The sequence below is a fragment of the Plecotus auritus genome, assembly GCF_963455305.1.
Source record: "Plecotus auritus genome assembly, chromosome: 9".
Taxonomy (NCBI): Eukaryota; Metazoa; Chordata; class Mammalia; order Chiroptera; family Vespertilionidae; genus Plecotus; species Plecotus auritus.
Window position 1 is genome coordinate 13,195,822 of NC_137783.1, and position 27,993 is coordinate 13,223,814.

The window sequence follows — 27,993 nt, forward strand, 5'->3', positions numbered from 1 at the left end:
CAGGGGAGTGGCTAGGGGGTGATCAGGCTGGCAGGCAGAAGCGGTTAGCGGCAACCAGGAAGGCAGGCAGGCGAGCAGTTGGGAGCCAGCAGTCCTGGATTGTGAGAGGGATATCCGACTGCCCGTTTAGGCCCGATCCCACCGGGCAGTCGGACATCCCTCGAGGGGTCCCAGATTGGAGAGGGTGCAGGCTGGGCTGAGGGACACCCCCCCCATGCACAAATTTTGTGCACCGGGCCTCTAGTAGTCTTATAAAAGGCAAACTTCCCAGTAAAAAACTGGGTTCAAATTATAACTGGGTTGCACCACTATTTTTTTTTACTTGTTTCTATTTATATTGTCTAAATTTTAGTTTGATTCCCCTTTGGATCAGCCCAGGAAAAAAATGAGAGAAGAATCAGAGATCTAATATATATTTTGTGTGATTCCAGCCTCAACTCCATACCATTACTAGAGGCCCAATGCACGAAATTCGTGCATGGGTAGAGTCCCTAGGCCTGGCCAGTGATCAGGGCTGATCTGTGGGGCAACCAACAGGGTGATCAGGGGGACCCCCCACCCCCACCCCCGCTGGCACCCGCCTTGGCTGGCCTGGGGCCTGCGGGCTGCTCCTGCATTGAGCGTCTGCCCCCTGGTGGTCAGTGCGCATCATAGTGACCTATCGTTCGAAAGGTTGTTCTACCATTTGGTCAATTTGCATATTAGGCTTTTATTATATAGGATAGTTTTCTGTCCAAGAAGGACTGTTATACAAGTGCTACTATTACACTTTGATTCCAGGAGAACAGCCCTGAAAAATCTATATTGCTATGTGGTTTTTGAAAAGAAGGAAAAGCCAGGATGAGGGAACATGGTCCACTTTGATACCACAGCCAATCAAAATCCTGGCTGCTCATCAGGGCAGGTTGTGTGGCTCTCTCACCTAAGTATATTCCAACAACAAGAACACAAAAATGGGCGCTCCAACCAAAAAGAAGGAGGTGGAGTTTGGAGGATAAATTTGTGCAACTTGGCTACATTTCCTTTCAGATATTAGAGATAGTATAGGCTGAAAGTCCTAAAACATCTTCCAGGATTACCAACACCTCTAATCTCAGGGAACAAAATATGAAGGATCCTTTAAAAGATGAAAAATAAGACCCCAAATCTATTCAGTATTTTTTTAAAGCACACCAATATCCAGAACATTAAAGATAGCAAATATAGTTCCTATTTCCTTGTCACCTGACCCAATCCATGCAGCAATAAATTCTGACTGCTTAAGAGAGTGCTCAGAGCCTAGGATCACCAGATTTCTCTTTAGGAAAGCCTCCTCCATTACAAAAATAGCAGTCTTGCAAAGTTGTTAGGCTCTATCTAATTTGTGTTATGTTTACAAATGTTTTAACTGCAAAGATGAAATTTCCAATTGAAAAAGAACCTTATGTAGAAGAGATTGGATTTTTTTATAGTTATGCCAAATACAAGCTGTTCTATAATTTGTGAACCAGGCTGGAATAAAGGAATCAAGATAGAAAAAACATACAGACGTTACAATCCTAGAGAAAAAAATGCCATAACTGGTCATACCAATAATTCAAATGCCAGAGTATGTTTTTGTCAGTGACACCAACAGATGGCTCGGAGAAATTATGATGGTTGTCCTCCATGACAATACATATTGACAATACATGACAATACACAAAAATACTAGTGGCCCAGTGCACGAAATTTGTGTACATTAAAAGGCAATTAATTAGAGGAAATATTTCAATATTGCTATTTGCCTGTTCTCTATAATAGAAGAATCAGAGATGAAAGAAAATTAGTAAAATGTATATGAAAATCTCCCTCCTGTCAGAGTCTGGGGCACGCCGCAGGACCCAGAGTCAAGTCCCCGCCCATCTGCGCGTGCCTCGAAATAGTTGTGAGACCCCGACCCGGCCAGCCCCACCCCCGTCAAGCCCTGCAGGATGGTAGGGCACAGCCTCAGGTCTCCTCTCAAGCCCCGCCAGGCTGGGGGCCGCAGCCTCAGACCCCCCAGTGCGAGGGCATGGGGGTGCGAGGGTACAAGAGCATGACAACCATTTGCATATTAGCTCTTTATTAAATAGGATATCCCCAACATATTTTGTAATTTTTTTAAATTTAATAAATCCTTATTGTTCAGATTATTACAATTGTTCCTCCTTTTTCCCCCCATAGCTCCCCTCCACCCGGTTCCCACCCCACCCTCTGCCCTTACCTCCCCCTACCCACTGTCCTCATCCATAGGTGTATGATTTTTGTCTGGTCTCGTCCCGCATCCTCCACACCCCTTTCACCCAGAGAATTGTCAGTCCACTCCCTTTCTATGCCCCTGATTCTATTATATTCATCAGTTTATTCTGTTCATCAGATTTTTTTATTCACTTGATTTTTAGATTCACTTGTTGATAGATATGTATTTGTTGTTCATAATTTTTATCTTTACCTTTTTTCTTCTTCTTCCTCTTCTTAAAGAGTACCTTTCAGCATTTCATATAATACTGGTTTGGTGGTGATGAACTCCTTTAGCTTTTTCTTATCTGTGAAGCTCTTTATCTGCCCTTCAATTCTGAATGATAGCTTTGCTAGGTAGAGTAATCTTGGTTGTAGGTTCTTGCTATTCATCACTTTGAATATTTCTTGCCACTCCCGTCAGGGCTGCACAGTTCCTGTTGAGAAATCAGCTGACAGTCGTATGGGTGCTCCCTTGTAGGTAACTAACTGTTTTTCTCTTGCTGCTTTTAAGGTTCTCTCTTTGTCTTTTGCTCTTGGCATTTTAATTATGATGTGTCTCGGCGTGGTCCTCTTTGGATTCCTTTTGTTTGAGGTTCTCTGCGATTCTTGGACTTGTAAGTCTATTTCTTTCACCAGGTGGGGGAAGTTTTCAGTCATTATTTCTTCAAATAGGTTTTCAATATCTTGCTCTCTCTCTTCTTCTGGCACCCCCATAGTTCTGATGTTGGTATGCTTGAAGTTGTCCCAGAGGCTCCTTACACTATCTTCATATTTTTGGATTCTTTTTTCTTTTTGCTTTTCCGGTTGAGTGTTTTTTGCTTCTTTGTATTTCAAATCTTTGACTTGATTCTTGCGATCCTCTAGTCTGCTGTTGGGTCTCTGTATAATATTTTTTATTTCAGTCAGTGTATGCTTAATTTCTAGTTGGTCCTTTTTCATATCCTCGAGGGTCTCGCTAAATTTATTGGCCTTTTCTAGGAAATTCTTGAAAAACCTTATAACCGTGGTTTTGAACTCTATATCCAGTCGTTTGCTTTCCTCCATTTCTTTCATTTGTGACCTGTTTCTTTGTCTCCGCATTTTGGCTGCTTCCCTGAGTTGATAGAGTCAGCTTTGTGTGCTAGGTGTCCTATAGGGCCCAGTGGCTCAGCCTCCCCAGTTACCTGAGGTGGACACTCTTGGTGAACCCTTTGTGGGCTGTGTGCACAGTCTTGTAGTTAAGCCTTGATTGTTGTTGGTATCACTGGGAGGAATTGACCTCCAGGCCAATTGGCTGTGAGGATCAGCTGTGTCTATGCTGGGAGAACTTCTGTGCTGGAGACACCCTTATGAGATAAGACTTGCAAAAGCCTCTGTGCTCAGCTTGGATGGGGCGGAGTCTCACGGCAGAGCAGACAGCATTGGTTTCCCATCAGCTCTGCCCTAATAGGCCCCTGTGTCTCAGTGTCCCGTAGTAATCGCTGCAAGCACCTCTGAGAGAAAGCTGCCCTCGAGTTCTGCCCGCTGCCAGACAGTCCAGTTTCTCCCCGAATGAGTCTGGGTCCCCAGAGTCTTGCCCGGAACTGGAGTTCAGTGCAGTCGGGAGCTTCTGTCTCCCTCCCGCTTGAGAAAGCCAGCCGCGCACTCAGTTGCCCGCCCTCTCCGCGTGCGTGCCTCGGTACCTCTGCCTTCCACAGTTCCTCTGAGTCTCAGTGTGCTTTTTTCTTTACCGACAGTCCAGTTTCACCCCGTATGAGTCTGGGTCCCCAGAGTCTCGCCCGGAACTGGAGTTCAGCGCAGTCGGGAGCTTTTGTCTCCCTCCCACTTGAGAAAGCCAGCCGCGCACTCAAATGCCAGTCCTCTCCATGCGCGTGCGTCTCAGTACCTCTGCCTTCTGCAGCTCCTCTGAGCCTCAGTGTGCTTTTCCCTTTCCTTCTAGTTGTAGAAATTCCACCCAGCTAGCCTTCCTGTGGTTCTGGATGATGTCCGTTTTGTCTTTTAGTTGTAGTTTTGAAATTGTTGTGCGAGGCAGCAGTTTAGGTGTTTACCTATGCCGCCATCTTGGTTTCTCATATTTTGTACTATTTTATCACAAGTGAAAGTGCAAAGGATGGGGAAGAGGACAGAGTTAGAGAGGTCAAATTGCACTTTAATGAAAATAATAAAACTGTTGCTAAAAGATGAGTAATTCTTAACTATTGTTTATTCCTAATCCTCTCTGTTGCACCTGTACTAGCATCTAACCCCTCTGTACTAAAATACTCAAAGCTCTATAAAAAATATTGAGAAGCCCGGTTGGTGTGTTCAGTGGTTGAGTGTCAACCTGTGAACTAGGAAGTCAGTCATAGTTCAAATCCTGGTCAGGGAACCCGCCAGGGTTGTGGGCTCGATCCCTATTGTGGGGTGTGTAGGGGGCAGCCAATCAATGATTCTCTCTCATCACTGATGTTTCTATCTCTCTCTCCCTCTTCCTTCCTCTCTGAAATAAAAATATTATTTTTAAAAATGGAGAAATCTCTAAGCTTCACTTGATTAGAAAAATAAGGCCATTTTGCAAACTGTAGGTGCCAAGTTCAAACATGTTTGAGCTCTGCTTTGCTATGTCTAAACTAAGAAATCCTAGAAAGATGTAGAATATAGTTCTTTATATTGTTTCCAGAAAGTTTCTCCAGTGAGGACTACCAACTGAAAAAAAATATTTTTAAATTAAAACACTAAACCAGAAAATGCCCTAATGCTAATGTTTAAAAATCCATTTTTTCTATTTCATTCAAATAAGTATTACTAAACTAAGCATTATTGACTACAATTTTAAAATAAAAAATAATTTTACTGTAGCAAATTTTTAAACATTTAGAAAATGACTGGCAAATGCCCATTATCTTTATCACAAGTAAATTAATCTAGATATCTATCTGCATGAAAATAAAATCTATGATCTCAAGAATAATGAAAAACTAATCACAAATATCTTTTCTTCTAAGCACAGCAGATCAAAATGTGTTAAACATATTTTCCCCTTTTTATTGAATTTATTGGGGTAACAGTAGTTAACAAAATTATACAGGTTTCAGGTTGCACAATTTCACAACACATCATCTGTACACTGTATTGTATGTTCGCACCCCATCAAGTCTCTATTCATCACCATTTATGCTCCCTATACCCTCCTCCACCTTCCTGAACCCCCTTCTCCCTGGCAATCATCACACTGTTGTCAGTGTCTATGAGATTTTTTTTCTCAGTCCCATAATTTTAAAAAATTTCTAATAAAATGCTCAATAGAGCAAGAATATGTTTTAATACAGCATATTTGAAATACATTAAAGGAGTCACAGATAATTTCCTATTTAATAAATTATTATCTCTAATTACTTCACAGCTTTCAAAAGAGCTAAATTCATAACTGCTTTTTAACAAAGATATATATTCATACACACATACTTATTTTTAAATTCTGGCATAATAAAAATAGCTCTAGATTTATACCTGTGAGCACCAATTAGCCATTTCAATACAATCTCTTTGGCTAGAAGCATTCATGGAAATTCCCAGCATTCTATGATGTTTTCCTAAAGCTATTAATTCTAAACTAAGAGAGATGTTAGCTTTCCAAAAAAGAATAAATCTTCCTAAGGCTCCACCCAAGAGCAATCTTCAGCTGATTATGGAAACTTCCATGAAATAATCTGTTTAAATAATTATACAGGCTTTTAATGGTGTCAAATTAAACAGCTATCAAAATAAGCCAAGTTACCAAAAAATTAGAAGCAAAACAGGATGAACACAACTGCAGATAAAAATCATAGGGAAGAGTATCTCAAAAAGCAAGCTGAAATTTAATAAGATGCTAATATCAAGTAATAGAGCTATGCAGACAAAACAGGATGACAACACATAAAGGACAAAACCTGTATAAATTCTAAACAGTTTGAGGAAATACTTTCACAATTAAAAAGGATGTCACAGCTTTTATGGTACCGTATTTATAATAAAATTTTAAGTCATAATTGAGTTTCTTGGTCTTCTGTATAAATTCAAACACAGAAAGAAATGTACTTTCATTTGTATAACCAGCACACTCAAGAGGCATTTTCCTGTGGTACAACTTTAGTAGAGGTCCCATTATGAAGCACAATCACCACATATTTCCTAAGTGGGTCATATTACCTAGAATATCCTATGGGGACAAACTGTTCTGAAGCAGGAGTGGAGAACAAAACTATTTTCCTTGGAAAGGGAAGATATTTGCAGGATGGCAAATATCTCACTATGTGCTTTCCTAAAATATTTTCTATCTTGAAGTGTCAGGTCTCACACACATACACACACACACACACACACACACACACACACACACACTAAAACAAAAAAAAACAGCTATTTATTTGACTTGGCATTTAACTTCTTTCTCTTAATCTAACACAAGGTGCATAGCCTACTACAAATATCAAACAAACAAAAATGTTAATTATTAATTCACTAAGCACCTGTTATGTGCAAGACACTGCATCAGATACAAAGATGAACAAATTACAGTCCCTCCCCTCACAGAAACTGTAATAATGAAAGCGTAATATGCTAATTAGACTGGACAGCTGAACGACCTTCCAAAAGTCATTCTGGATGAAGCTGTGGTGGTGGGGGCCAAGGCAGAGGTGGTTAGGGGTAATCAGGCAGGCAGGAATGCAGTTAGGGGCGATCAGGCAGGCAGGCGAGTGGTTAGGGGTGATCAGGAAGGCAGGCGAATGGTTAGGGGTGATCAGGCAGGCAGGAAGAGAGGTTAGGGGCAATCAGGCAGGCAGGCGAGTGGCTAGGGGCGATCAGGCAGGCAGGCAGGCAATGTTAGGAGCCAGCAGTCCTGGATTGGGGGAGGGATGTCTGACTGCCAGTTTAGGCCTGATCCCGGGGCCTAAACCAGCAGCTGGACATCCCCCGAAGGGTCCTGGATTGTGAGAGGGTGCAGGCCGGGCTGAGGTACCCTCCTCCCCCCCCCCGCTCCCATGTACTGGGCCTCTAGTATCCTATCTAATAAAGAGGGAATAGGCTAATTGACCCTCACGCCATCACAAAGATGGCAGCGCCCACAGCCAATAAGGAGGGAATATGCTAATTGACTGTCACACCTTCAAAGATGGCGGCGCCCACAGCCACAAGATGGCGGCGCCCAGTTCCCTCAGCCCCCCAGCCACCCAGGGCCGGCCCAAGGCACAGGCCAGCCTTGGATGGCATCTGCCCAGCCGATGCCCAAGGCGCAGGCAAGCCTCAGATGTCGGCTGCCCAGCTGCCCAGGGCCGGCCCGAGGTACAGACAAGCCTTGGATGGCAGCTGCCCAGCCGCCCAGGGCCTCCCAAAGCTTGTGCTGCCGCTAGTGGCAGCATCAGAGGTGTGATGGGGGTGTCGCCTTCCCGATTGCCGGGTCGCCTCCCGCTCCTGAGGGCTCCTGGACTTTGAGAGGGGGCAGGCCAGGATGAGGGACCCCCCTCCAGTGCATGAATTTTCATGCACCGGGCCTCTAGTTCATAAAATAAGGATACTAGACTAGGTGACTTTCTAAGATCCTTTCTAGCTTTATTGTCTATGAAAATATATGGGTAGGATTACCCATACATTATTGCCTTTTAAAAATCTTTTTTAAGTAACACATTCTTACTACAAAAGACTTAGCAATAAAATCAACATGATAGTTTCTCCTTGACTCTTGCTTTCTTTCCCATAGGAAGTTTATCAGTTTGACATGTATCTTTCCAGAACTTTTCCAATATATTTATATATATGAATGTGGTTATTTTTTAACATAAATGAGATCATACTGGAAATGTTATTTTGCAATTGGCTTTTTTCACTTAATATGTCTTGGAAATCTCTCCACATATACACATAGAGGTCTATATCATTCTTTTTATCTGCTCCAAATTTATGGATGTAATATCATTTATTTAGCCATTCCCCTATTGATAGGAATTCAGATTACTTCTAATTTTTGGTTATTATAAACACTTTTGTTATTCTTGTTCAAAAGGAGAGTGGGGAGAGAGGGGTTAAGGAATTTGAACCATAAGTATAAAGATAGAAAATATAGGGGGAGATGAAGTTTGAACCAGGAGTCTATATTTTCAGCAAAAGAGAAAATAGGAGTCGATAATATACAGAGAAATATCTTTAGACCAGGAGCAAGGAGATATGGGTTCAAAAACTAGATCTGAGTAAAAAGTGGGACTGAGTACCTAAGATCTCAGGATTTTTTCAGATTAGAAGAGATCTTAATGATCTTTCCATTCTACCACCTAATTTTAGAGAAACTGAAGCCGAATCCTTAAACTAGAATGTGATACTGATAATGTCTAGCTTTGTGCTTTTGCCTCACACTCATTGAAGGGATTTTTGAAAAAAGGAGGGGGTATCTGTAGTACTTTCAACAATAAAGATAATTTTTTTAAAAAGTTTGAATAGTCACTGAAATAAACATTATAGGCAAACAATAAGCAAAAGGCCCAAGATAGAATTATCCGAAGAGGAAGTGAAGGCCCATGTCAGCAAGGGCAAGCTGGGTAAGCTCAGTGCCTATGCTGAAGGAAGTCTGCAGCAGTATGGGCTGTAGGCTGGGATGAGGAAGTGGGAGCTGCTAGGCACGCTCACCAAGCACGTCCAGGACCGACCAGAGACTGTACACACAGCCACCTTTCCACACTGTCGCCAGGCTGCCTGGTTTTGCTCTCAAGTTGAAAAATGTCTCTCCTGAGCCAGGAAGGGTCTGCCTCACAGAAGCAGGACTTGACATTTATGAGACTCTCTGTTGCTGTGGAGACAGTATAGCACCCCCACTTTGCTGTGTCCTATCCTACTGTCTGAAAAAAGAGCCCCAATTTTGTACCATAAAGAAACGTTCATAGAACTATAAAACTTTTCATATAGGGAAGGAATTCAGAGGTCATCTAGGTCCCCTTCTTTTACAGCCAAGGAATGCAAGACCCCAAGAAGTGAGATAACTTAGGTGACATCCACAGTCTACCAGCAGTAGAAATAAAAAGAGAAATTATTATCTTCTGACTTCTGGTACAATTCTCACATCAATGTATAACCTATCCCCAAAAAAAGTCATCAGGGCTGGCTTCCAGGCAGCTTTTTGACAATTTAGCTCTTAAAGCATGTATAGTATTAAAATCTACTTTTTTTCCATTTGCTTTTACCAAAATAACAACAAAAGTCATTTACTTATGAGTTAAGTGTAAACTTTTCTTGATTTAGAAGATATGGATATAAGCAATATGTTATGTGTTTGTCCTGGAGCTGAATTAATTATCTTCCAAGCAAATCTGCCTTCAAGAACTGGTTAGCAAATAGCCATATTAGGAAATTCGATTCTCATTAATGAATCCTACCCTTGAGACTTGTGGTTATTCACTAGTAACACCCATGGGACTTCCAATTGGCATTATTTAATAGAATACATAGAAAAATATAAGCAAGTACAAAATAACTACCCTCTTCTCTGCAAAATCTAAAATATAGCAAAAGAACCTGAATCTCTTCATTTTTAAAAGCTAAATAAATATAAGATACTAAAGAAGTCACTCATTTAATAAAAGGATTTCTTACTGATATATCTCTTGGCATGCCTGAATTGCCAAAAGTTGCACCAAAATAGAAATTTCTTAAAATGAAGATGCTAGTTTAAGAAAAAGTGTTTGAATTGCATTTATTATTAAAACAATGTTTATCAAGAACATTTACACTGCAGTAATTACTATACGCAGCAAAGGAATTTAGTAAACTAGCATATTGCCTTAAAATCTAGAATTCTGCTCCTGTATAATTATGAGCATTAATATAAAAGGTATAGTCAGTTTTATGGATCAAACACTGTCCTCAAAGTTGCATATAAGATAAACTTTTTATACTGCATTATCTAAAATATATCAGGAAAATCTAATTAAACTATTCCTTTTTTAAATTACCAATTCATAGTTTGAGAGGAAGTGGGTTTTTTTGGTTTCTTTTGGTGTGTGTGTGTTTTGTTGTTGCTGTTGTTAATCCTCACCTGAGGATATTTTTCCATTGATTTTTATAGCGTGAAGGGACGGGGAGAGACAGACAGAAACATTGATGTGAGAGAGACACATCGATTGGTTGCCTCCTGCACACACCTTGGGGGTCCGGGGATCAAGCCTGCAATTGAGGTATGTGCCCTTGACTAGAATCAAGGTTGACCCCTTCAGTCCGTGGGTCAACACTCTATCCACTGAGCCAAACCAGCCAGGGCAGTAAGTATTTTCTTAAACAAGTTACAGCTACACTGAGATATAGAATCTACAATCACTTGTAGAGTGATATAAAAAAGCTACTACATACATCTTCTCTATCATGGCCACCATGTAAATTATTTAAAGTCTGATTTAATTATTTGTTTATTTCTAGAAGTTTCAAGTTATAATATTTCTGGGTTATTTTTAAGACTAATGATCTCATCTATTTCCATGTGTCAGTTGTAGAATTGATTTAAACTTTAGGAATTGGATAACTGAAGTTCTGAGAACACTTGGTTTCTAGAATGCAACCCTTGTCTGAGTCAGTCTCTGTCACCTTGCTGGAAGTACAAAGCTTAGCCTTAATGAGCTATTTCTGACAAAGGTCAATATAGAGACTGTGAATATATCTAGACACTACTGCAATGACTTCATTGCACAGGCTGCATTTTAGATGTGTAATTTTATCCTGGTTATGCTTCTTCTATTAACCATAAATTTTATCTCCAAAACCCACACATTACTTCATCTCTATCTCATATAACATTCAATTCTTACTGTAACAGGTGCCTATCTCTGTACTCTAACAGCTATTTTTAGTTTGTCTCCAGTTTTCAGCATTCCTACCCATATAAAAATACAATTAAAATATTCATTTACTTGCATACAAAAATACATGCACCAATTACATGTCTCTCTGACAAATGATATTACCCTGCATACTGTTTAATAATGTAATTTCTATATTTATCTGGTTCCATAGCTTCATAATAGTCAAATTCTATTAAATAAGTGTCCTATACTTCCCAATCTTAGCTACTTTTTTAGTGTTTTATAGTTACCCTTGAAAACTCAGTACTATAACTGGACTCATACTATATATTTATAAAAAGTACAGAGAATAAATTTCTCTTCCTTAATATTTTTACATAAATTAAAAATAAGGGTGTCAGTTTCCCATCATTAGACTAAAAAAGAAAAGCAACCATCATTTTTACATGCCAAATCAGAAAACCAGATCAGTAGCTATTTCCTGGTTTCTGGGCAATGCTGTTTCTCCTTCCATACAGAATTATACTTGTTAAACTTTGTTGTTCAAGATCTAATAAATACAATCAAGTTATATTTTATTATATCTTAAGTGGAACTGATACAATTACCACATTTGTTCAATATATGGTCTTAATTTTGTTAGATTTTACTGTTAATTAATGGCTTTTTAAAAACCTTTACCTATATACCCTTTTTATATGCTACAGAGGCTCAATCTTTCCTCATTACCAAGTAAATCACGTTAGGTAGTAGCACCATATAATACATTGTAAACTTATCTGTGGTTAATTACATGTCTTACTTGTAAAACGTTGAATCATTTGTGCAGTGCCATTGGATGATAATGACATCAGCACCTTTTAAGGGCCAAAATGCAAGGTTAGTGGACTTTTAGGACCTTCTCCCCAATCAGTGGTAGCTGGTATGATGAATGGATGGGCACAAAATTGCTGAGCAACACTAGTTAGCCATTTTAGTAAGTACGAAGTGATAGCCTACATTTTCCTAACGACTACTGATGTCGAGCATCTCTTCATGCGCTTACTGGCCTTTTGCATATTTTCTTTGGAGAAATATCTATTCAAATCATTTGCCTGGTTTTTTTTAAATTAATTTCAGAGAGCGTGAGAGGGGGAGGGAGGGAGAGGGAGAGGGACAGGGACAGGGAGATGAGCCAGGGCCCTTTGCCTGTTTTTGTATTGGGTTGTCTTTTTTATCATTTAGTTTAAGAGTTCTTTATATATTCTGAATACAAGTCTCTTTTCAGATATATATTCTGCAAGTATTTTCTTCTACAATTTGTTTTCACTTTCCTAATAGTGTTCTTTAAAATATGAATGTTGAGAAACCAAGATGGCGGCATAGGTGAACACCTTAACTGCTGCCTTGCACAACAATTTCAAAACTACAGCTAAAAGACGGAATGGACATCATCCAGAACCACAGGAAAGCTGGCTGAGCGGAAATTCTACAACTAGAAGGAAAAGAGAGGGGCACATGGAGACTCAGAGGAGCTGCAAAAGGCTGAGGTACAGAGACACGTGCACGGAGAGGACAGGCAGCTGAGTGCCTGGCTAGCTTTCTCTAGCGGAAGAGAGACGGAAGCTCCTGACTGCACTGAACCCCAGTTCCGACTGCACTGAACCCCAGTTCTGGGCGAGACCTTGGGATCCCAGACTCATACGGGGGGAGTCTGGACTGTCAGGAAAAGAGAGGAGCACATGGGAGCACATGGAAACTCAGGGGAGCCGCGAAAGGCAGAGATCTGGAGGGGCACGCGAGTGCGTGCAGGGAGGACTGACTGCTGAGTGTGCCGCTGGCTTTCTCTAGCAGCGGGGGTGGGGAGGGGGGGAGACAGAAGCTCCCGACTGCACTGAACTCCAGTTCCGGGCGAGAATCTGGGAATCCAGATTCATTGCGGGCGAAACTGGACTGTCTGGCAGCGGACGAAACATGAGGGCAGCTTTCTCTCAGAGGTGCTTGCAGCAATTACCGAGGGACACTGAGACCCAGGGGCCTCATAGGGCAGGGCTGACTGGAAGCCAAGGCTGTCTACTCAGCCCTGAGACTCCGCCCCATCCAAGCTGATGAGCACAGAGGCTTTTGCAATTTTGCAAGTCTTGTCTCATAAGGCTGTCTCCAGCACAGAAGTTTTCTCAGTGTAGACACAGCTGTTCCTCACAGCCAATTGGCCTGGAGGTCAATTCCTCCCAGTGATACCAACAACAATCAAGACTTAACTACAAGGCTGTACACACAGTCCACAAAGGGGTGCACCAAGAGTGTCCACCTCAGGTAACTGGGGAGGCTGAGCCACTGGGCCCTATAGGACACCTAGCACACAAAGCCACTCTACCAACTCAGGGAAACAACGAAAATGCGGAGACAAAGAAACAGATCACAAATGAAAGAAACGGAGGAAAGCAAACCACTGGATATAGAGTTCAAAACCACAGTTATAAGGTTTTTCAAGAATTTCCTTAAAAAGGCCGATAAATTTAGCTAGACCCTCAAGGATATGAAAAAGGACCAACTAGAAATTAAACATACACTGACTGAAATAAAGAATATTACACAGAGACCTAACAGCAGACTAGAGGAACGCAAGAATCAAGTCAAAGATTTGAAATACAAAGAAGCAAAAAACATTCAACCGGAAAAGCAAAAAGAAAAAAGAATCCAAAAATATGAAGATAGTGTAAGGAGCCACTGGGACAACTTCAAGTGTACCAACATCAGAATTATGGGGGTGCCAGAAGAAGAGAGAGAGCAAGGTACTCAAAACCTATTTGAAGAAATAATGACAGAAAACTTCCCCCACCTGGTGAAAGAAACAGACTTACAAGTCCAAGAATCGCAGAGAACCCCAAACAAAAGGAATCCAAAGAGGACCACGCCGAGACACATCATAATTAAAATGCCAAGAGCAAAAGACAAAGAGAGAATCTTAAAAGCAGCAAGAGAAAAACAGTTAGTTACCTACAAGGGAGTACCCATACGACTGTCAGCTGATTTCTCAACAGGAACTGTGCAGCCCTGACGGGAGTGGCAAGAAATATTCAAAGTGATAAATAGCAAGAACCTACAACCAAGATTACTCTACCCAGCAAAGCTATCATTCAGAATTGAAGGTCAGATAAAGAGCTTCACAGATAAGAAAAAGCTAAAGGAGTTCATCACCGCCAAACCAGTATTATATGAAATGCTGAAAGGTACTCTTTAAGAAGAGGAAGAAGAAGAAAAAGTTAAAGATAAAAATTATGAACAACAAATACATATCTATCAACAAGTGAATCTAAAAATCAAGTGAATAAAAAATCTGATGAACAGAATAAACTGGTGAATATAATAGAATCAGGGGCATAGAAAGGGAGTGGACTGACAATTCTCGAGGTGAAAAGGGTGTGGGGGGTGTGGGAAGAGACTAGACCAGGGGTGTGCAAACTTTTTGACTCGAGGGCCACAATGGGTTCTTAAACTGGATCGGAGGGCCGGAACAAAAGCATGGATGGAGTGTTTGTGTGAGCGGAGGGGAGAGCAAGAGAACCCTCCGCTCTTTCGGCTCCGCGGGCCGGATAGAACAGCCGAACGGGCCGGATCCGGCCCGCGGGCCATAGTTTGCCCACGGCTGGACTAGACAAAAATCGTACACCTATGGATGAGGACAGTGGGGGGGGGAGGTAAGGGCAGAGGGTGGGGTGGGAACCGGGTGGAGGGGAGCTATGTGGGGGGGAAAGAGGAACAACTGTAATAATCTGAACAATAAAGATTTATTAAATTAAAAAAATAATAAAATACAAATGTTTTCAATTTTGATAAAGTCCAATGTATCTATTTTTTAATTGTTGTTGCTTGTGCTGTTAGTGTCATATGTAAGAAATGATAGCCTGGTCCAAAGTCATAAAGATCTACTCTCATGTTTTTTTCTAAGAATTTTACCGTTTTAGCTCTTTAATTCAGATCTGTGATTCATTTTTGAGTTAATTTTTGCATATGGTGTGAGGTAGGAATCCAACTTCACTATTTTACATGTAGATATCTAGTTGTGATAGTACAATTTGCTGAAAATACATTAACTTAACACCTTGTTGAAAATAATTGACCCTAAGTATGCAGGATTAGCTTTGGACTCTATTTCATCCTATATAATAAAAGGCATTAATATGCAAATTGTCCCCTCAACTGGGAGTTCGACCAGGGGGCAAGGCCAACTGGACAACTGCCCACGGCCCCTCCCCATGGCAATTGCCCCAATTGTCCCCCACCCCAATGGCGGTGGGGCCAGCCCACCAACGGCCCGGGGCCCCTCGTGCACTGGGCCTCTAGTTGATTTTTAAGTCTATTCTTAGGCCGATATCACATTGTCTTGATTACATAGCTTTGTAGTAAGTTTTGAAATTGGGATGAGTCTTCCAACTTTGTTCTTTTCAAGATTATTTTGGCTACTCTGGGTACCGTGTATTTCCATATAAACTTGTTAATTGCTGCTAAAAAAGAAAGCTTGGATTTTGATAGGGCTTACATTGAATCTGTACATTAATATGGCGAGTACTGCCATTTTAACAATATTAACTCTTCCAATCCATAAACACAGATGTCTTCTTTAATTTCTTAAAACAGTGCTTTGTAATTTTCTCTTTTTAAAAATTTCTGATTGATTGCTTTTAGAGAGCGAGAGGAAGGAAGAGAGAAAAAACAATATCGACTTGTTGTTCCACTTATTTATGTATTCATTGTATAGGTATATGGGTTTCAACATTCAGGGACCAAACCCACAATTCTTGGCGAATTGGGACAGTGGTCTAACCAGATGAGTTACCTGGCCAGGGCTAGTCATTTTCAATGTACAAATCTTTCACCTCTTTGGTTCAATTTATTCCTATGTATTTTATTCTTTTGGATGCTGTTGTAAATGGAACTGTTCTCTTATCTTCAGATTGTTCATTGTTGGTGTATAGAAACACAACTGGTTTTTGTGTGTCATTCATGAATACGGTAACTTTGCTAAGTTCATGTATAAGCTCTAATAGTTTTTTTGTGGATTTCTTAGGATTTTCTATACATAAGACTATGATATCTGCAAACAGTTTTCCTTCTTCCCTTCAAATCTAGATGCCGTTTATTTCTTCCTCTTGCCTAATTGTCGTGGCTAGACCCTCCAGTACAATGCTGAGGAGAAATCATGAGAGCAGACATCCTTGTCTTATTCCTTATCTTAGAGAAAAGCATTCAGTCTTTTACTATTAAGTATGACATTAGCTGTGGGTTTTTCATAATGTTATTTATCAGGCTAAGGAAGTTATTATAAGGTATTTTCATACTGAGATTTATATCTCAGTAATAAACCAAGGCTAATAAGAGCTTTTGATTAAACTTTCCATAATTATCAAACCCAATTCAAAACTGTGGACTTTTTTTTAAAAAAATATATTTTATTGATATTTCACAGAGAGGAAGGGAGAGGGATAGAGAGCTAGAAACATCGATGAGAGAGAAACATCGATCAGCTGCCTCCTGCACACCTCCCACTGAGGATGTGCCCGCAACCAAGGTACATGCCCTTGACCGGAATCGAACCCGGGACCTTTCAGTCCGCAGGCTGACGCTCTATCCACTGAGCCAAACCGGTTTCGGCTCAAAACTGTGGACTTTTGATCCAACTCCAGTTATATCAAACCTACAATAAAGGTTTAGTTTCCTTAACCCCATAACTTGTTTTTAATGCAAGTTCTGCCAAACTTCCCTTGCAATTTATTTTTCACTCCTAACAAAACAAATGTACGTTTTTTCTTGAATGTGCACACTGTATATAAAAGTGTATGTTCTTTTTAAACAAATGTCATCCAAGCACCCAAAATATGCAGCTAAAATCAGTTATGTTCCTCCTGCCAAGGAATCCTAAATAGTCAGGTGATGTACTAAGAAACCACTCCCTAACCCATGGTCACAAAGATTTACTCTTATATGTTGTTCTAAGATAAGGTAGACTAAAACACTTTGTCAAAATTTCCATGTCAAATGGGGACATGTGAATAATCTAGAAAAACGTACTGTATTCATTATCATGTCCAAACCATTAAGATCGATCTAAGTAATGTATTAAAAATTCTAACACAAAAAAGTTGAAATTATTTGTGACATCTAGTCTCCAAGTATATATGCATCTTTACCTCATAAAAATGCTTCCCATTTCAACTCATGGAATGAAAAAAGAATAAAGACCTCACAAGTGGAGCATAAACTCCATCAAGTAAAGTGTTCTCCTTTATAAAACCTCCCATCTTTATTTTAGTGTACTCTATACTATCCTAATGAACTGAAAGAATCAATTAGCCTGTTTAAAAAAGGTTACGGACTCTTTTCTTATTAGCAGGATAAAGTTCTGCATAGGAAAAATCCTTTAAGATGTTGGCACTCATCAAGCTTTTTCATATAATGTACTGAGAGAGAGAGAGAAACATCGATGTGAGAGAGAAACATTGATCAGTTGCCTTCCTTCTATACGCTCCCGGACTGGGGATCAAACCTGCAACCCCACCCAAGTATGTGCCCTGACTGGGAATCAAACCGGCAACATTTTGGTGCCCAGAACAACACTCAACCAATTGAGCCTCTCCGGCCTGACCATATAATTTACACCTGAAGAATTAATTAAATATTCCATTTACCTCCTTTGAAATTATTTTATTATAATGCCTGTTACACTTTCAAGAGTATATTATTTGTCATTTTTCACTTATGTTATTGTAATTCATTAACACATATTATTGGTTATAGATATACTCAGTAGTACACAGAATCATTTTGTCACTCAATAATATTTATTGAATGACTGCTATATGCTAAGCCTAAATAGAGTCCCTGCCTTCCTGAAATTTATGGTTTAGTGAAAGAAGTCAGATAACTGAAATAATTCAGAGATAAATGTTAAGGCAACAAAAAAGACAATGGGATAGAGAGTGATGGGGGGGGGGGGAAGAGCAATTACTGTTCTCTAAGGAGATGACCTGACAACCGAGAACTAAATAATGATGAGGAGTTAGAACAAGGACTTTCTAAGTAAGCTAAAGGAAGAGCAAGTGCAAAAGCCCAAGATGAAAATGAACATGGTCTGTTTGGGTGGGGGTGGGGGGACGGGACGGGAGGCAGTGCCAGCTGGACCGTAGGGGATGAGGGGTAGAATGGTAGAACTTTGTAGGCCATAGATTTTACCTAATAGCAATGGGAAGCCAGTGGGAAATTATAAACAGAAATGACAAGATATATCCTTTGAGAAGATCACTGTTGCTGCTATGTGAAGAATGAAATATGAGGAGTTGATGGAAAACAATATTCTTTCTTTATATGGTTTCCTAGTCCTCTCTCTTCCTTTCTGTTCCCATTTCTAGCACCTGACTGCTGGTTCTTATATCCTTCCACTACCGTCTCCCTGCTTCTCTAGCTAGACTAATCTTTTTTTTAATGCTTTAATCTGCCTATCTTGTTGCTTCTAAAGCCTCAAAAACTCACTACTGTCAACAATATAAAATCCGAATTCCTTGACATTCAGTAACATTCCACAATTTAATTCTAAACTACTTTTCCAGCCTCATTTTCCACTATTAATTTGACTGACTGTTCTTCACCTCCATATGGTCTACTCACTGTTTGAACACAGCTTATTATGCCACCTCCCTGCTTCCAGGGACTGCCTCCTTTCCTTAGATTCAAATCTATTTCTTCTTCATGGCCCAGCACATATTCTCCTTGACTATCCAGAGCAGTGGCTTTTTTACTATGACCATAGTATTTTATACCATGTCACTTTACTTCAAGCAATGCACTTTGATATTTTCTATTCTATTCCTTTTTCAAAATGACTCACTAAAATGACTACACAGACCATAACTGGGTTTCAACGTTCAGCATGAAAACCAATTTTTGTACACCTTTCTAGAATTCACTGCTAATTTAATGAGATCCTGGTACTGAAAGATGAAATCTGTAATTACCCAACTATAATGACCTTAACCTTAAGAATAGGATAGGGTCAGTATCTTATACTTCATTTGACCTACCATGATGCCAAGAACAGGTTTTATTAATCATTACTGAAGAAAAAGACTGCTATTAAACACAGCTATCATATTTATGATCAGATATGATCATGATTGTGTTTCCATCGTCTTATTTCAAAATGTAGTAATGGTGGTCAAAATGGCTAGTTTTTAGTATTGCATAGTGGGGGAACACAGCAAGTACTCTATAAATGCTTATTTTCATCTTTGCTTCAGAGGTACGACAAAGGCTCTATATGGAGGATACCTATTGCTACCATTCACTGGACATGCTTTTTTTTTTTTTTTTAAATAAAAAATACTCAGGCACTTCTGCTCTGCCTAGGAAGGCATTATTAGTCCATTATCCTCCTTTGGGCCTTCTAGCTTTGCCAACATTGCAATAAAGGTGAGCCTTTTGTTTCAATGTAATGACAGATATTAAGGTTGGATGGCCTCTCTTGCCACAGCACTAAGGTTCCTGACCATTAAAGTCCTGTTAAAGTTGTTGTTCTTTCAAAAACATCATCAGTAATTTTAATTTAATAAAATAAAAAACAATGAAGCAATCTAAAATCTGTAATGGTTTCTACTCTGGCAAAGGACCCAACACATAAGGTAAGCTAATGTAAATTCTTGATTCTTAAATCTCAAAGATTCATTCATTTTACCATGAGATGATTCATACAGATTCTTGGGGAATGCAGAACAGCTAGAGGTACCCTGCTGACCTTTTACCTCCACCTCCTTGTCTTTTAAGACCTATTATGGGTCTAGGGAGACAGGGTGAGTATGCAAGTAACAAATGCTCTGAACCATCTGGACTAGGCTCAGTGTAGCTGACAGGGTTGTAGGCAGAAATAAGCCCCCCAGGACCTATCCAAAAAAGGATCTGAATTTCTTTATCAGTCCTGGGACTATCTAAAGCTCCCTAATCATCTGTAGGCACTTTGGGGTGATTTTGGACCAGAACAAAGTTCTCTGGGCCAGCCAGACCGTAATCTCCACCGTCAGGCTTCTTTCTGAGATCTGGGTACATGAACCTCAACATTTGTTGGCTTTTGTCTCCTCAAGGACAGATCCAGGGCTTCAACAATCTTGGGGCTTTAAGTTCACTAACAGTTTAGAACCATCTACTCTACTCCTCACTGCATTGCCCCAGTAGGAAACACTAACTCAAAGCAGCTTTATATGCAAGATTGTAGAACCAAGGTAAAAAAATAAAATAAAAACAAAGAAAGAAAAAACTTCTAACATCAATATGTATGTAAAGCGGCAACATTTCAAAACTATGAATTACTTCAGATATTTTTTCAGAATATATTTTCAGGATGAGGACAAAAATCAAATTGCCCTTTTCATAGTGAATTACTTTCCTCATATGAGCTCACACTCAAAAGCAAATGAAAGGTAAAGCCAAAGTTCTATTTATTTTAAAGGATGCCAAAGTTAGATTAACTTTTTTAAAATTTAAAATGCCAAATAAAAAATGGTGTCTTGGGAAAAAAAGAACTGTTAAATAGAACTAAAGGCTTAAAAATGTGGTAACAATACAAACTTACATTTTTAAAATATTTTTTTATATCTGGCTTCTTGCAAATTTGGCTAAAACACCCCCCTCCCTTATATCATCCTGTATCTACCAACATTTCTGTGTGTTGTTTTTTTTTTTTTTTTTGCTGGATCACAAGCTAGTAACTTTTCAGAAGTGAAGTAGAGGTTATTAAACTGGATTCTTCTTTGGCACTCATTCTCTGACATATTCCACTAAATAAGATTTATTTATGTTGATAGATACCCCATTTAAAAACAAATTCATCTTGGAAAGGTTAATTCTGTATTACCTTTCAATTAAGCCTCAAGGAAGAGAGGGAGGGATGAACGGATAAAGGAAAGACGGGAAGAAGAGAGAGGGGAAGAAATAATTTGAGAAACAAAGGCTATCTAGGACTATCAGGAGAGGACAGAAGAGGATGAGGGAGCCATGCCTTAAGTGAGGTAGGGTAGGAAACAACCAGAAAGACTTAGACCTTAGTACATAAAATGAGGACAAAAAGCCTTCACTGGAGACACTGGAGATTGTGTACAGTCCAGGCAATAAAAGCCACACATGTTACACCAGTGCCACAGAAAGACACTAGATTAAACAATTTATAAGGTATAGCAAAGTAATACTACGGGTGATGAAGTTATCAGTAAATCAGAACTGGTATGCAGAATGCATGAAACAAAGTTTACTCAAAGATTTAAAGAGCTCCATTCTGAACAGTTTACTGAAAATTCTCTTTACTCCAATGATAAAAAAAAAAAAAAAAGAAAAAAAGGTTTTTTCCAGGTTTCCAATGAGGGTCTCACCCAAGGACCACATTCAGGTGGGAGAAATTATTACAAAAGCCACGTTTATCAGTATTTAAAGCATGTGACCCAAAATATACTCTGAGCTCTAATTTAAAGTTCAATCTAAGGGGTTTTTTTGTCGAATCCTCAGAGCTGTTATTTATTGGTCTTTTTGCTATGTCTTAATTAGCCATAATGTAAGGCAGAAAAGAGATTCTTTAAAATGAAAGGTTTCCTGCCAAACTGCTTTGCTACAAACCAGCAAACATCTTTACTAAACCACTAAACTTTGCTCCACTTCTATCCTTCACTCAATATTGAAGCCATCAGCTACTATATATGCATCAAATGCTAGGAGCTGAAGATAAAAACTTGAACAAAACAGAATCCCTGCCTTTGAGCAATCACAGTCATATGGCAGAAAGAGACATGAACAGATACTACCTGATTAGGTTTTACAGTAGGAGATGAACAGAGTACACCACAAACAAAGTGGTAAAAGCCGAAGTCTGCCTGGAGGACTATGGTAAGCCTGTTCAGGAGAATCTGACATTTAAATTCATCTGCAATGAGGCAGTTAGGCTAGTCAATCTGTAAGGTCTCCTCTATTTTTAAAAAAAGGGGGGGGGGGGCAGGACAAAAAGTTGTCACGGAAATCTTTTTTGTCAAAAATGACTGGTACAGCCCTAGCTGGTCTGGCTCAGTGGATAGAGCATCAGCCCTCGGACTGAAGGGTGGGGCTCTATTCCAGTCAAGGGCACATACCTCACTTGCAGGTTCTATCCCTGGCCCTCCTCCAGGCTTGTGCAAGAGGCAACCAGTCAATGTGTCTCTTTCACATCACTGTTTTTCTCTGTGTCTCTACCCCTCCCTTCCACTCGCTCTAAAAATCAATGGAGCCCAGATGGAATGGCACAGTGGTTGAGGATCAACCTATGAACCAGGAGATCACAGTTCGATTCCTGATCAGGGCACATGCCTGGGTTGTGGGCTCGATCCCCTGGTAGGGGGCATGCAGGAGGCAGCCGATCAATGATTCTCTTTCATTATTGATGTTTCTATCTCTCTCTTCCTCTCCCTTCCTCTCTAAAATCAATAAAAATATATTTAAAAAATTTTTTTAAATCTATGGAAAAATATCCTTGGTGAGGATTAACAATAACAACAAAATGACTGGTGCAGACAATTCCAGTTTGTTGGTTATTAATCTAATTTCTATCAAAAAGAATATTTGTAAAATCTTCACCTTCTCTCCCAAACTTGTCCTCTTCCTATATTCATTCTCAGTAAATACTAATACCACCTAAAATTTAACCTTCTATAGCAAACTAATCACCAATTTCTATTGCGTATACTCTATACTATCTCTTTATTCTGTCTACTTCTTTCTCCAATGGCCCCCATCATCTCTTACCAAGGAGGCTTCCGATAGCTTCCAAAAGAGTGTTCCTGTCTCTGAGATCCCTTCTTCTAATCAACCAATGCTTCACACTGCAGCCAAAGTGATCTTTCCAAAACACAAAGTGGATTGTATGACAACCCATCTTCAAATCATCCAACTGCCCCCTATTGTGCTCAGAAAAAGCCCAAACTCTTCAGCATAGCTGTCAACCACTGATCTGGCTTGTCTTGTGCAACAACCTTTCATACTCATATTGAAAATCTTGAAGTTCCTTCAATATACAATGCTCACTCACCATCCTCTGCAGAGCCTTCCAAGACTCCCTCAAAAAAGAATCAGAGGACCCTCCAAAGTAATATTTCAGCACCCCTGCTTCTCTATAACCATACTCACCATTCTCCATAGGGTTTTAATTACCTGTCTGTCTCCCCAGGAGGTTGTAAGTTCCTTAAGTATAGAAACTATCTTATGCATTCTTATATTTTCTATGTAAAGCATTATGCCTGCCTGACAGACATATATATAGTTCATGCTTGATAAAGATTTGCTGAATGCATGAATAAATGAATAAAACTACAAAGAAAGAGAAATTCAATGGTGTACAATTTTTCATAATATGTATTAGCTACACTACTGAAACCTAATACTTTAGCAAGACCATATTTAAGCCATGAACCTATCACAATAGACCTGTTTTCAGAGACAGAAACAAAGGCTATACCATAAACTCAAAATTGAAATGAACTTAAAAATGTATTTCCAGTTTGGATAGTATAAGCTTACTATTGTATGCATTTTTTTGGAGAAAATACATATCATGATATGCTGTACATTTTTTTTTAAATCTATAGCTACAGCCCTGGCCGGTGTGGCTCACTTGATTAGGTGTCATCCTGGGCACCAAAAAGGTGCCAGTTTGATTCCTGGTCAGGGCACATGCGTGGGCTGCAGCCTCAATCCCAGGTAGGGGACGTGCAGGAGGCAGCTGATTGATGTTCTGCTCTCACATCAATGCTTCTCTCTCCCTCTCCCTCCCTCTCTCTCTAAAAATCAATGAAAATATTAAAAAATATATACTATATATATATGATTACATATGCATTATAACATTATTTTCACAGGTAAGATGTTGAGTTTGCTTTTTAAACATAAATGGAAACAGCACCTCATCACTGACTCACCGATTCTTTTCCAGCTCATTGTGTGTAGACCTAAAAGGAAAAGAAAAAAGAGCATTAGCCATGTTTTGTTGCTAAGGCTTTAGAAAGGAGGGATTAGTTTAGATACAGCTATATCGCATTCAGTGAATTTATTTAATAATGCAATATATGATCAGACTTCTATAATCTCACTCATCAAGAAGAAATAGACTGTTCACTCAGATACAGTATTTTTAGTTAATAACTCTATTCTAAAACTGGAGTTTCATTGTTATTTTAATAAAATTAATACTAGCATTAATACTAGTTCTTTTCCTATTTCTGCTACCCCACATTTTGTTGATTTGCAGACATTGTATCAGAAATTTTAATTCACATATAACCTCATTTTTGTTTAAAATGAGAAAAAAAAAAGTGTATGTATTTCTATGTCCTCTTCCATCTCCACTTACTCCTAAACATAGGGAGAAAAGGTTTTGGCAGCATAGAAGCTGCAACAGCCTTGCCTTACTGCTAAGTGACACAGACAAATTCAAGCCTTCCTGCCTTTTGTGTAAAATATAAACAAGGAAAAGTTATAAGAGAGAAAAATAACAAGCAGTCGATATAATAATAACATAAGGGAACACATTTTTAAGAGACTGGGAGGATATACCTCAAAATGCTAACAATGGTTGTTTTCTTTTCATGACTTTTTTCATTTTGCTTATCAGTATTTGTTATAATACCATCTATTGAAGAAGCATAGTGTCTGCTAAAGAATGTGCCAAGCAGTTAACATACATTATCTCATTTTATCCCCTAAATAGCCCTTGTTTTATAAACAAGATTACTAAGGCTTAGAAAGGTCAAGAGAGATGCTCTTGTCCCAAGAGTGTAAGTGGTAGCCATGATTTAAGCCCAGGTCTTTCTTACTCCAAACCTCAAGTTCTTAACCACCTGGTGACAAGGAATACTGAAGGGCACAGATTCTACGGCCAGACTGCCTGGGTTCAAATACTGTGTGGCCTTGTTAAAGTCCCTTAATTTCTCTGTGCTCAGTTTCCTCATCTATGAACTAGGAAAAATAATAATACTTGCCTTATATTATGGTTATAGGGAATAAACAAGATTACACTGAACAGCAGAATATAATAAACTCTGAAGTTAGCTACTATCAGAACTATGTTATACTAGTTTTCTTGAATGAACATGTATTACTTTTACAATAATTTAACATTAACAATAACACGACTTCTTTAAAGGAGAATTTAAGATCCTAACACCAGAACTAAAACTTTTAACCATTTAAGATAGTGTATTCTGGCTAATGTTAAATGCCTTCAGAATATTACATTACTGATGACATTAATCTGATTTATTTTTCAAATGGATGTTTAATAATCAAATTTCTAAATTTTAACAATAAGAGTGTTTTTGTCAGTCTCATAGTTTTGCGGAAATTTTACCCACTGTCTTAGTTCAAGAGCCAAAGGCTTCTCTGAGTTACTGTCTCCTGTCCATCTTTTACTTTCTTGGCAGTTTCATAAGGTCCAAGTGACACAGGATGAAAAAGACTGGCATTCATTTTTAAGAGATTATCTTAATTAAAGGACTTCTCCATCAAAGGAGGTAAAAAAATCTTAGGATTCTTCGAGAGTTCAACCAAATTAAAGGCAAAGATATGTACAATTCAGATGGAAGAAACTATAAAAACATAGAACTTTTAAGTCTAACAGAGACAAGAGTTCAATACCCAATAAGTAAATTATATTACAACTAAATATCTAGTATCATATAGGTGTTTATAAAAAGTTTTAAGTTCTTTTTTGTTTGATTGAAATGTCTAAGTAAGACAATAAGTTAGAATAGGAAAAAGGCATATTAGGGCGATTTAAAACAAAGAAATATTATTCAAAATTTGAATGAGTAATCAATAATAAAATTCCCCACTCCCTCTTAGTAAGTTTTGGTTTAATTACCATTATCTGAGAAGAAAACTCAGAACAAGTAAAATGAAAACAATGTAATACTAGAGTAAGTAATTAATGGTAACTGTCTATTTAGAGAGAAGTAGACTGTGTACCATAACCCTATTCTAAACAGTTTGGCAATCCCATATATGGCCATAAAAACAAAAAATAACATACCCAAAGATAACCAACTATTGAATTCCAATATTATATTGAGCCTATTATCAAAGGAGCAGCAAAAGAACAAAATTTGACGCCCTGCTATGAACAAAATTTTAACAGCAAATTCTTCTCACCTCTCTGATTTTTATTTATCATTTATCTTCTTAAAAATATAAAATGATAGCTAAAAATATGAACATTTTCACCAAACCAGGAAATACATGCCATATCTAGTTATACCACTAGCAAAATTAAACACAATTTCCAAATACTAAGAAGCAAAAATGATCATATATGTACAAATCTTTATCACACTGCTATGTTTTTCAAACTAAAAAAAAATGCATCAGTAGTGTTTACTCCTATTTTTATGGTTGTTCTTTGCCTATAATCTCAAGTCAACAAATACTGAGTATTTTAGTATTCAAAGCTGTTTTAGGCTATGAGGACAAATTCTAACCTCTCTGATTAAGAGTTTCCTCATTTGTAAAACTGAAATGTTAGCTACTGCAAATATTCTTATTATCTACACTAATAAAAGAGTAACATGCTAATTGACTGTGCCTTTGCAACCCCCCCCCCCAGCCAATCAGGAGTGAGTATGCAAATTAACCCAACAAAGATGGGAGGTTAATTTGCATACGTAGGCACCGAGCGGCTGGGGGCAGGGCAGGACGCTTGAGTCATCGCCATGGGAACGATGCAGGCATTCCGCACCACCTCAGCCGCTCCAGGCCTCTGGGCAGCATGGGAAGGTGGAAAGGCGGCACCAGCCAGAGTGAAGACGGTGCTGGCAACCAGGGGAAGGAAGGCCCATTCTTGCACAAATCTTCATGCATCAGGCCTCTAGTTTTTAATAAGTATTATTAAGTATTATGTATACTACATGGGACAAATTGAAAGGTTCCCAGTAACACCCAGAATTAGCTTGAAAATAAACAAACCACCATAATGATGAAAAAAGAAACTGAAAGAAAAGATTGGTATTTTCATTATTTAGTCAGCTATGAGGACAGTACAAGATTTAGGGTATGACAGAGAGGAAGATGCCTAACTATATGTACACAGAGAAAAGAATGACCTAAATAATGCTAGCAAAAATGAGTAACTGAACTTATCACATACTGCCACGCTCAGAAACAACCTCTTTGCTCTTCTGAGCCTGTGTGTCCAACCAAGCCCTTCCAATAATGTGCCACTGAAATATCCAATTATGATAAATTCTCTATAAGGTTGAGATGAACTGAATAATCCATCTGGTTAACCCACTCTTCTTCTCCAACTAAAATGCCCCTCTGAGAGCAAACACTAATGAACTGTCTTTCTTTCAGACATCTTTACTCTGAATGCTTAGCTTCCAAGGACAGAGAGAATGACATTTCTATCATTTTACCACTGAATTACAGGCAATCTTTTTCACAAATAACATCCCTATAAGACAGACATGTTAATACATTCTCTATTTAACTGGGAGTCATTACCTCAACCAGATCTGTGACTTTTCATTGACTACTACACAGCTCTAATACATAAACTTTTAATTCTTTAGGGGGCAGTTTGGTGGCAGTCAATAAAATGAAGCACAGAACTGAAACTGCACAATACTGTAAGAGTAGTGCCACTGTGGAAGGATAATAAAAGCCCCCATTCTCAGAATTAATACTCACTTCTTGTAAAAGAAAATACCTCTATATTTGTTTAATTAATGAGCCAACTCCTAATTTACTAACGTATTTCTTTCCCTTACTTTCTAATCCTAAAGTGCCTAATGGATGTCGCCCTCCACACAATGAAAAGAACATATTCTATGAAGCTAAATGAGTATCTCCTAACTGTATCCCTTACACTTCATATATATATATATATATATATATATATATATATATATACACACATATACATACATACATATATGTATATGTATGT

General features: G+C 38.9%; 1 protein-coding gene across 2 annotated transcripts in view; it reads right to left on the minus strand.

Moving 5' to 3' along the window:
- The window catches only part of MXI1 (MAX interactor 1, dimerization protein), a 77,556-nt gene that overhangs the window by 17,547 nt on the left and 32,016 nt on the right, over window positions 1–27,993 (minus strand). For both annotated transcript variants that reach the window (XM_080687690.1, XM_080687691.1), the window contains exon 3: window positions 23,975–24,004. In XM_080687690.1, the coding sequence (XP_080543816.1) occupies window positions 23,975–24,004 (30 nt within the window). The remainder of the gene's footprint in view (window positions 1–23,974; window positions 24,005–27,993) is intronic.